Raw genomic sequence first — 11430 nt, 5'->3', positions numbered from 1 at the left:
AGAAAGAGGATTTATAAAAAAACTATTAGATATCGAGCTGAAGGATGAAACTATTAGAAGTCAATGATCCGCTGGATGCAAAACATAGGAAGAACATACCCTAGACAAGTGGGAACATACATGGAAAATTAATCAAAAGTTTACCAAATGCAACACACTAAAAGAAATTATTTAAAGGTGTTCCGCAGATGGTACCACAATCATCAAGGCTTTCTAAGATGTAAACACATGGACAGCAAATGTTGGAAAGTAAGGAAAAAATTGGTACCAGGTACCACAGTTGGTGGCAAGTGTACATAATTTAAAAAATTTGGCAAAGCATACACAAGGAAATGTAGAAAATATTACAATAAACACCCCCCTTTTACCAGAATTATTTTTAAATACAGTAGTGATCCCAACCTAACTGAACTCAATAAAACCAGTCTGATTCGTATAGATCTCCTCAGCTTGATGGTTCTGGCTAAATACTGGAAATCTAGAACAATTCCCTCCATAGACGAATGGAAATCAAAACTTCTTGAATTCTGGAGTATGGATAGATTATCCATGTATGCAGCAGGAAAACAATCAAGAATATGAAAATAAATGGAAGGTAGTTGAAAAATAAATAATATGGTACCAACAGATAATAGGTACCATATAGATGAGAGATGACATTTTGAAAGTCCAAGACCCAAGGACTAAATACTACAGATAAGATTGCTTATTGTTTATGGTTTGATATGCTTATTGCATACTATACTACTACCAGGTAGTAGTACATTCTGATTTGACCTTATATTTAATAAAGGTTACTGTTCTATTAACAATGCAAAAGATTATCTTTTCTCTTCCCCCCTTCTTTCCTTTCTCTTTCCCTCCCCTCCGTTGTCCCCCCTTCCATTCCCCTCCTTCTTTTTTTTCCTTTTTTTTCATATATATGTTCACAGCTCAAGCCTTTCTTTGTATATATGTTCAAAAAAATAAAAATTAATTAAAAAATACAGTCAGTCTTCTTTGTTAAATTCACCCCTGACATTGACTGTATAAATCTTGCTTCTCACCTTTGATCAGTATCTTTGATCTTGATGATTCAGAGTAACTATCAATGAGTGGGAGTAATGGTGCTTGAGTCCCTCTACTCTCCACTTTACTTGTAATCAGTATTGATTCTACTTTCCTATAAAAGAAGCCAAGATGTGAGTTACTTTGACAGCCAAAAGGGATGCTGTAGTTCAGCAGTTTAACTGGTGCAACCTTCCAGGTTTTTGTGGGACTGCAACTCCCAGCATTCCTCAACTGCTATGCTTGCAAGGGCTGCTGGGACTTACAGTCCAATAACATATGGGGGGCAGTATGATTCCACCCCTGTTTTATATGGAGGTAGCTAAATAACAAAAAAAGATTCAAAGACAAATAGTTAGATAAACGGATGAGAAGCATCAGTAAATATAAGTGAGCAGAAATTTTTATTTGATTCATTTTGTGTAACAGCAGCTTGTGTGAATCAAAACAAAGCCTCTTATTATCAGACATTAAACCCTATGGAGGATAAGGGTTCCTGACACATCTCTGTAAAACGGAGTTTATTTGGCAAGCAGTAACTAAGAGACTTGTCCATCTATCCACAGCAACTTGGAAAATACTATAGGGCACATTCTGATTTGGTATCATAATATGGCCATCTGCTTGAAAAAGCTTTGTCCCCACTCTTCACTTCCTCGCAGATCCTGCAGTAATGGAAGAAAAGGAAGACAGGGTGGTGCAAGCTCCATGTGAAGGCTTTCCCACGGCCTACATCAAGTCAATCAAGGGGACCATGAAGAAATATCAACCCATACCCTAGGAATTGTCTTCACAGAATTTAAAACGCTCCCTATAAAATTTTATCAAAGGCCTTCTGTTCTGATTCATTTCCAATCATTTTTAAATCTTTGTTAAGTCTTTCTTTAATTTGCAAGAACTGAAGGCTGACTGTATTTGATGGAGAAGATGTCAGCATTCAAATCACTTGCCTGTGGCTGGTTGAAATATTTCCAGCTCCTGGCTTTAATGTATCTCATATGTCTGTATCTTTTTTGTGAAATCAATGCCAATTTAGAGTACACTTAACAAAGTTGTGATATACAGAAAGATAGAAAATCATGCTAGTTCAGTTCTAAAAGTCTCTTAAATTTGGTAACCAGAGAGTCCTTGAGGTGAATACTGGCTACATTCTCTGGCTGGGACAGAGGAGCAGTCCACAGTCATGTGGCATCAAGAGGACAAGTTGTCATCCTTATTTGTCCTAGTAGTTTGTCCCCATCTGTGGTACTCATTAATTGAAACAGATCCAGTGTAATCCTACTCACAGAGTTGCTACATACCCCATTATCAACTTCGCTTACAACAACGGCATCTAAGTCTTCTGTTATCTGGTTTTATATGTGAAATGATCATTAAAGGCATCACAGTGAACTGCTGAGGGCTGTAAAACTGGATTCGGGGAGCAAGATGCCTGAGTTAGACCCCCTTACTATGCTGAATAATTCAGAAATTGATTTGGGGAAAAAAACTCTATTAGGCCCAAGATAACTAATAGGATCAAAACTATGGCAGAATTCCTGTCCCTTCCCCCTCCCCCATGGTACTGGAGCATATTTTTACATTTTTTAAAAACATTAAAATCAGGGATGGGCACAAATCCACCTAGAAGTTTATGCATCTCTTGGACCATGGATGGTTGCCCATTCCTACTCTACCTTCTTAGGACACTATCACCTCAAATTCACAAAATAGAGATATCTTTCTTGGGACAACCAAAATGCCCATTATACATATTGCAAACTGTCAAAGCTCCATTGGCTTTTTTATCAGGCAAAGGTGTTAAAAATCATACAGGAGAAAAAAATTATTTATTTATTTATTTAATGTTAATAATGGTTGTTGTCCTCAGTTCAGATGGTATGGAAGGGTATTCATGTAGGAGGTTTCCGTCTCCTTCTGGCCATGTGGTTACTGGGAGATTCAGACCAGAAAATAAACTTTAAATTGACATTAAAATGTATCTAAATATGTTGACTGTATTATTCTGATTACAACCCTAATTCAAGAGTTCCTTGTTTACTTTCATTGTGCCTTTTTCTAAAACAGCAGTAGCAGCAGCAGTAGTCGTCAGGAAAGTCCATCTGTTCCCTCTTCCAAGGAAACCAAAAAACTTTCCCGTCGTGAAAAGCCTAGCAGCTCTGTTGAAGAGGAGGCTCCTACAGCCGTGAATGATTCCTTACAGAATAATGGTATCCCAGGCATTCCTGATGAGAGAGGTTAGATTTCATATGGTTAAGTGAAGTAGCTGATGTTCATCCACCATTCCAATCTAACCTTTAGTTATTTGTGTGTTATCTCTTGCTCTGTTGATGGTTCTGCTGATGGAGTCACATAGAAATAGTATAAAAATTGGTAAAACATTTCTCCTTCTGTTGCACACACTCTCTTTCACAAACACCAGATAATCCTGTATTGCTTTTATATGCTTTCTTTGGGTTAACCAACCATGAAAATAAATGCACACATTATTTTCACTGGCTTCCAATAAGTTTATATGGGATAAATGTATGAATTGCAATTTGCAATACTGTTGGAGGAGAGATGAAGTCTTAATCTGTATCCCAAGAAATTTGGGACATCACGAGGCACATTTAGCTACCATCTCAATCAAAGACCTTTGAATCTTTACAAACAGGCTTTTCACCTATCCATTTTATCAGTGGATATCTGTCCCATTACTCCTGACTGGGTGTCCAGACTGCCACTGTAAAGACATGAGCATTTTTATTTGCCTTTTCCCAGGGTTTCCACAGTATTTGAACACTTTCCCTCATAAGGCCAGGAACTTTGCTACTTACATGTAATTCTTACTCTTGCTTATAGTTCTGCAGTTTTGGTCATTTTTAGGATGGCAGGTGGAGCAATCCACTCAACTTGGGTTTAACCCCATGCACCATCCATGAGGCAGGAATAAAAGGTTTTTTTTACAGTTTCCCCCCTGTTGTGACTCCTAACCCCCTTCTTCCTCAGTTTTTAATCGCCTGCCCTGCCATCTGGTCAGAGGCAACCCCTTCTCCATAAATTTAGATTAGATAGTGACAAATGGAGGACAAATACGCAATAGTTACAGCAATTAAGAATGGAGAGAATAAAGAAATCTACATTGCTTAATTTGGTAAGCTGTGCATCTCGTCTTTTATGAAACCTATTTCAAAACACTTCTTGCTGTATAATGGAAGTTTCCCCTCAAATAAATCTCCCCCCTTCTTTTTAGATTCCACCTCTGTTGCAACAGAATATTCCCTTAAATTTGACGAATCTATGACAGAGGATGAGATTGAGGAAAAATCCTTCAGATCTTTGCTACCTTCTGAGAGTCATCGTCGGATCAATTTGAAAAAACGAATTCACCATGATTATTCTGATGAGGAAGCTTCTCCTGGAAAGGCGATGTTGTCCCCTGTTAAAGCAAGTATTCAGTTCTGTGTGACTATGAGTATTTAGGGCCTACTAATTGTTTCCAGAGCCTGGTTGTGAATTTCAGTAGGGACATTCTGCTTCTTTAAAAAAAAGCATACATGTGTGAACCTCACTAGGTATATGATAGGCACCATTAATTCAATATTTTATTTTATTAATTCGGTCTGAAGGTGGAGGCTTCTGGAATGGCTAGATTTACTATTCCAAGGATCCAGTTTTGCATTGTTAATGTCTCATGTTCCATTTAAGAATGAGGTAGCTGCTCAGTATTGGTTGAACCAATTTGGAGACTTGGGTATTTAACTAAAAGTCTGTTGCATTGCTTTGAATACATACCATATATATCCATGTGCATATCGATCTCATGTATAAGTCAAAGGCAGTTTTGGGGGCCAGAGTTATGGATTTTGATATGGCCTATGGATAACTTAAGCATGCCAGTACTGCTGTTTCTGCTGCTGCATCCCTATTGCTCTCTTCACCTCTCAGCACTACTTTTGAGGGGAAGCACCAAAGAGCTGCCACCCTCCTTTATCTCGTTCCTCTGCTGCTTTGTTAGACTGACCACCTGCCTGGAGTCCCAAGCTTGGGTGCAGGATTGGGGCCACACAGAAAGGAAAAAAGAAAAACGGACAAAACTAATCACAAACAATGAAGTAATAAATCAGTGGGAAAATCTGTAAAGTCACATGTTAACCCCATGTGGTATTGACAAGTTTGCAAAGCATTTGAAATCCCAACATTGAAGAGGCTCCCTCCTCAGGGAAGAAGTTTCATAAAATTGAGGTCACTATTGTGAAAGACCTTTTCCCTGCTTTGCAGGAGACTATTTAATGGAAGAGAGGTGGTGTGCTCTTTAGTGAATGCTTCTTATGTTAGTAAAGGCATATTTTGTAAAACCCCCCCCCCCCGGAATGATATTGGCGTAATGGGAATTTGCATATATATTTTCTTGTAACAGGAGCTAGGTCTGCCATTTTCAGGAGGACAAGACAGCTTTTCTAGGTTTACAATGGAAATGGTACGACAGTACATGAAGGAAGAAGAAATGCGAGCAGCTCACCAGTCCTCATTGCTCCGACTACGTGAAAAAGCATTGAAAGAGAAGACTAAGGCTGAGTTAGCTTGGCTAGAACACCAGAAAAAGTAAGGGATCCAAGTAATATAATGGTTTATAATCCTAAAACTTTGCTTTTGCTTTCATTTTTGTCAGTTCTGCATATAAACTTTTTCTGTAAATGTTTTGAATGTCATGAAGTGATTATTTAACAAAAGAGTATTCCTTTAAAGTTATCATCACTGATGTTGTGGAGAAGATTTGGTCAGTCTAGCATTTACCAGTTCTGCCTCAGAAGCAGTTTTGGCAAGGCCTAGTTGTTGTTCAGTGCTCTTGAGTCACCTTTGATTCATGGTAACCCTATGGATGAGTCAACTTCAAACCCCTCTATCTTCCACCACTTTGCCTAGGTCCTGTAAATTCAGACACATGACCTTCCTAATTGAGTCCACCCATCTAACAGGTGGTCTCCCTCTCTTTCTACTACCCTCTACCTTTCCTAGCATTATTGTGTTTTGTTGCCAGATCTTTCAAGCAGTGTATTGATTCTTTGGTTGACTATTTCTTTGTGCATTTGGTGCACTTGTGCTTTGTATCTGCCTTATTGTTAGCTGACACCAGCTTTTTTTAGAACTGGACCATCTCTGGTCCATCTCTTCATGCAGTAGTGTCTGGAAAATATGGTCTCCAAGAAAACTGTTTGGCTCTGTGTATTCCACAGTCTATTATAGCTGGTTAATATGTAAACACAGGACAAAACCATTTTATAGTTTAATCCAGGATGATGTACTCAGAGATGACTTGGTGCTGTAATACCATTGACAATAATCACCGCATAGTCGAAGGCTTTCATGGCCGGCATCCATAGTTTTTTGTAGGGTTTTCGGGCTATGTGGCCATGGTCTAGAAGAGTTTTCTTCCTGACGTTTTGCCAGCATCTGTGGCTGGCATCTTCAGAGATGCCAGCCACAGATGCTGGCGAAACATCAGGAAGAAAACTCAACTAGAACATGGCCACATAGCCCGAAAACCCCTCAAAAACTAATAATCATTGCGTTCCCTAGATAGCACTGAGGAGCAACCCATGCATACACAGATTATTCTCCCATGCCAGTTGATGGGGCAGTGTGGTCTTTTTCTATTGGTCTGTACAGATTTATCTTCAAAAGTTCTCAGAGTTATGTTTTTTGTGGGTCGCATCAACTCTCCTTTCTATTATGCATTCTAGTACAACAAATCAGTTCTGCTTATGTCTTTTGGCTTCAGTCTCAGAGCTTTTTTTGTGGTTAATTAGTTCTTCATGGTCTCTGTGCCTGCCTCATACAGATGTATTTTGCTCGGTTATTTCTCATTGCTGAGTAGCTCTCAACCTCCATCTTTCTTTTGTCTTTTTCCTAATTTTTCTCTTTTTGTCTCTTGACTGTGCTCATATATTAAAAAAAAAAGAATTGTTATCTCTTACATCAGGTCTTCGGCCCTATCCTCTTACTTCTATGGCCTAGGCTTCTTTTCAAGCCATGTACTGCTCATGGAAGAAGTCTTTCTGTCCAGTGGTCACTCTATGTCTTTTCTGTCTTGGAGACTCTCACATTCTCTGGGTTGGTGAGAGGAGGAGTTCACAAAGTAGATTCAAGGCTCCAGGGTTCACTCAGCCTTGCATCCTTCCTTAGGTCACTAAAATGAGCACCTGTCTTGTTGGGGCAATTAGCTTACATGCGGTAAACTGCTTAGGGAGTTCTTAAGTGCACTGATAAGCAGTATAGAAATATACTTGTTAAAGTGGGTTTCAACTTATCACTACCCAGATGATTGGTGGAATGTAACACATAGGAGCAGAAGGACCGGGAATCATTCTGTGAGTTTGGAGTTGCAATCAATTTGAAGCTCTCTCCCTTATCAGTGATGATGAGGAGCAGCAAGAAGAGCAGTGGTGTTAATCCTTAGAGAATTTGTGTGAGAACTTGGAAGGCTCAGCACATGGAGTGGCCTCTGCCAAATAATAATAATAATAATAATAATAATAATAATAATAATAGATTATTTTTCCCTGCCTCTCCCAATGGATCGAAGCGGGGTTACAGACTACTTGAAATTATACAAAACATACAATACAATTCATACACATATAAAAAGTGATCCAGTTTAACACAGTCCACGAAAGCGCTGGATATCTCTCGTATCGTTTCTGTTATAATGCCGGCATCAAGATCAGCCCTTATCTGAAAGATTTTATCTGCAAAGAAGTTGTTAAATTCGTCACAGCAGGCTTTAGTTGGTTCTAGTATAAGGTTCGGGGTGGGGGGCAGCTGAGTCAGCTCCCTCACCACCCTGAACAGCTCTGCTGGACAAGACTTTGCAGGCGCAATATGTGAAGCATAGAACAAGTCCTTAGCTGCACCTATTGCCACTCCATAGGAATACAAAAGATTCTCATGGAGTGTCTTTTTGGACAAGTGCTGATGTTTCCGCCAGCAGCGCTCTAGTCATTGCACGGCCCGCTTCATTTTGTGAAGATCTTCAGTATACCAGGATTTTCTATTAGAAGCGTGCCGGAAAGGACGCTCAGGAGCGATGCTGTCAATAGCCCTGGTGAGGTCATTGTTCCAGGTATCTGTCAGGGCATCAACAGAATCGTTGTCAGTTCCAACATAAATCCCTCTAGGGCTTCTTGGAACCTTTTGGGTTCCATCTGCCTTTGAGGGCGGACCATTTTAATAGGTCCTCCACCCCCAGGGGGGAATTGGGTAGTTGCCTTCAGTCGCACCTTGACCAGGAAATGGTCCGTCCATGACAGAGTAGAGGTCCCTAGTACCTCTGCCCATGGATTTTCCTTGTCTGTACTAAAGACCACATCGAGTATATTACTTGCACAGTGCTTGGATAAGTGTATGGTGGTGGTAGGGGACTCCTTGCTGGGGGGTACAGAATCAGTAGTTTATGGGCCTGATAAGATGTCTTGAGAGGTGTGCTGTCTTCCTGGGGGGAAACTCCTCAACATAATGGCTGTCAAGGCTCGTCCACCCTACTGACCGTTATCCCTTCCTTTTGGTTCACATGGGAACCAATGCCACTTGAAGACATAGACTTCACAACATCATAAAAGATTATGCGGCTCTGAGAAGAAAGCTGAAGAACCTGGATGCACAAATTGTAATTTCATCTCTTCTCCTAGTTGAAGAGCATGATTCCGGAAAGGTGAGAAAAAATAGTGCAGATGAATAACTGGCTCCACAGATGGTGCTGCCAGAACAATTTTGGCTTCTTTGACCATGGCATCAGGCTTCATGAAGATGGACTTCTGGCAAGGGATGTGTTGCACTTCACAGCAGTAGGTGGAATTTTGAAAATTCTGATCTGGAGGGCTTTAAATTGAGTTGTGTAAAGGAAGGAGACAGTCTTCTTGAGGGCAGGAGTTCCTCAAATGCTGGAAATAATAGCCTGACTGTTACACAGGGAACAAGACAAATAATACAGAAACCCAACAGTGGGAGGAAAAAACCTTAAATACTACACAGGCAGCTATGGGGAATGGCCTTAGATGTGTATGCACTAAGGTACAGAGCATGGAAATAAAGAAGATGAAACCTGGTGGGATGAGTTTCATAATTGGAATATAATAATAGAGGGTTATAACCTATTTCAGAGAAATACACCAAACAGGCAGGGAAGAAGAGTAGCAATATATGTCATTATATGTCATGAAAATCAATAGAGCTCTGCAGTTTATGGCAGATTCCACTCTGGATACTGTGGCATTCTCAGCTAGAGCAATTGGGTCTTTTGCACTGACAGGTTCTTCTGAATGGAAACACTTCACTCTATTCAGGAAGCTCTCAGACAAGGCAACATCCTGGTTTCTATGGACCTCCTAGGTTGCTTGCATGTCCTGATTTGTGTGAGCAGTCTGAAGTTATTGCAGTTTGTCTTCAGGAACTGGCACTACCAGTTATGTGTGATGCCCTTTGGATTGCATGGCTGCATCTGGTTGATCTCATGAGCCTAGCTCGTCTTCTACATCTCATGATTTTTCCCATTCATATTGTTCCTGCCAGACCTCTGCATATGTTTCTGAGTCTCTACCAGCTTCTTATTGCTAACCTCAGGCTTGATTCAGCAGTAAGTAGAGTCACTCTTACCCCTGTTAGAAGCTTGGGTATGTCTCACTCTATGGGTTACTCCTGTCACCAACCCAGAGAATGCTACATTGGTTACTTACCATAAAGGTTCATTCTGGGTTGTTGAGAGGATCTACTCCTCCTTTATAGCTACTTAGGGACTGCTATTTAAATATGCTTTTTCTTTCAACTGAAGGACATTTCTCTATTTTTCTCTGTTGGGTGCTCTTTGCTCTGTTAGAATCATAGAATCATAGAATCAGAGTTGGAAGAGACCCCAAGGGCCATCCAGTCCACCCCCATGCCATGCAGGAACACACAAAGCACCCCAGACAGGTGGCCTCTGTTTAAAGCCCTTCAAAGAAGGAGACTCCACCACTCTCTGAGGGAATGTGTTCCATCGCGGAACAGCTCTGGAAGTTGAATAGCTCAGGAAGTTATTCCTAATAACTAGGTGGGATTTCTTATCCTGTAATTTGCATCCATGCAGTGATTCCAATCAATGATCTGAAAAAATTAAATTGAAAAAAATTTAAAAATTCAGAGCTATGATCCTGCAAATTAGTAGTTTAAAATACAAAGGAACACTCTTTCAAACTACAGTGACAAAATTATGCTCAGATTTTGGAAGTGGGTCAGGCCAAGAACTTTTCAGCACCTCATAATAGTTTATGATCTGTTCTACAGTCTGCTACTGGTCTCGTTTTTGCCACAAGAATAGAGCTTTTCAGTGTTCTGTTTCCAATAGTCTATCTGATTTTTGTATTGGCCACCCAGTGATGTCTATGTGTACAATTTCTCCCTGGTTGTATGAAGAAAGTATGTGCGATGAATAGTTCGGTGGCCTCACAAACTCTGATCAGTTGTATCAAAGGACATTCTACTAGGGTCATAGCATCTTCGGCTGCCCTACTACATGGTGTCTCTCTACTAGACCTTTGTCCGTGGTCTCATTTTCTGATCTTTCTTTGACACGCTGTTTAGACTCCAGGGCCAGGGCCAATGCTGCTTTTGAACAACATCCCCATGCCCTGCAATTTACCTCTACCATGCACAGGGAGAGGGCAGGATTCCTGCCAAGCTACTGAGCTCTAAAATCTAGTCACGGTTTTTGTGCAGTTGCAAAACCCCTTTGTTTCAGGGCAGAAGATAGAGCTGAAAAACCACTTCTGAGTATTCCTTGCCTAAGAAAACCCTGTGAAATTTATGAGGTCACCATAAATCAGTAGGCAACTTGAAAGTACATGAGAACACACACACACACACACACACGTAACCACTCAAAAAACCAGTTACAGGTAAGCAATTTGTTCTTCTATCAAGTGTTTTCTGTTCTGTTTTTATACTAGCTATTGGTTATTTTTGTTGTAATTCCATGGTTTCTCTGAACAGTTTCTTTGACCTTCAGACACTTATGACTCCAAACCACTTTCATACACTATGTTGATTCCATGGGGAAAATTGTTCTTGCTGTTGGTCACACTAAGAATCATCTTTGATTAAGAGACGAATGCATTGTTTATTCTTGTCAGTTTGCCCACATTTCACAGGCCAGGTCCAATATATTTGAACAGCTGATTGTAAGTTGACTCATTTGCAAAAAGTTGGTTAGCTTTCATTCAGCACCTACCAAGATGGGAAGCTTATTAATTTGCAAATCTGTAAGAGTTGACTCTGAGCACAGCAGCTCATGGTTCTGAGGCTTCAGCTGAGTCTTTGATACAGTCCTAAGACTTGGCTGAATCTTTGACATTGATGGTGGACTTGACC

At 40.3% G+C, this 11430-nt stretch overlaps 1 protein-coding gene across 5 annotated transcripts in view; it reads left to right on the top strand.

Moving 5' to 3' along the window:
• The window catches only part of CEP350 (centrosomal protein 350), a 71731-nt gene that overhangs the window by 29976 nt on the left and 30325 nt on the right, over positions 1–11430 (top strand). For 4 of the 5 annotated variants that reach the window (XM_042462267.1, XM_042462266.1, XM_042462265.1 and 1 more), the window contains exons 20-22: positions 3115–3284; positions 4283–4476; positions 5450–5634. In XM_042462267.1, coding sequence (XP_042318201.1) covers positions 3115–3284; positions 4283–4476; positions 5450–5634 — 549 coding nt within the window. The remainder of the gene's footprint in view (positions 1–3114; positions 3285–4282; positions 4477–5449; positions 5635–11430) is intronic. The other variant, XM_042462262.1, reaches the window with a different exon arrangement.

The sequence above is a fragment of the Sceloporus undulatus genome, chromosome 4, assembly GCF_019175285.1.
Source record: "Sceloporus undulatus isolate JIND9_A2432 ecotype Alabama chromosome 4, SceUnd_v1.1, whole genome shotgun sequence".
NCBI classification, from domain to species: Eukaryota; Metazoa; Chordata; class Lepidosauria; order Squamata; family Phrynosomatidae; genus Sceloporus; species Sceloporus undulatus.
This window is presented reverse-complemented; position numbering and strand designations above follow the sequence as displayed.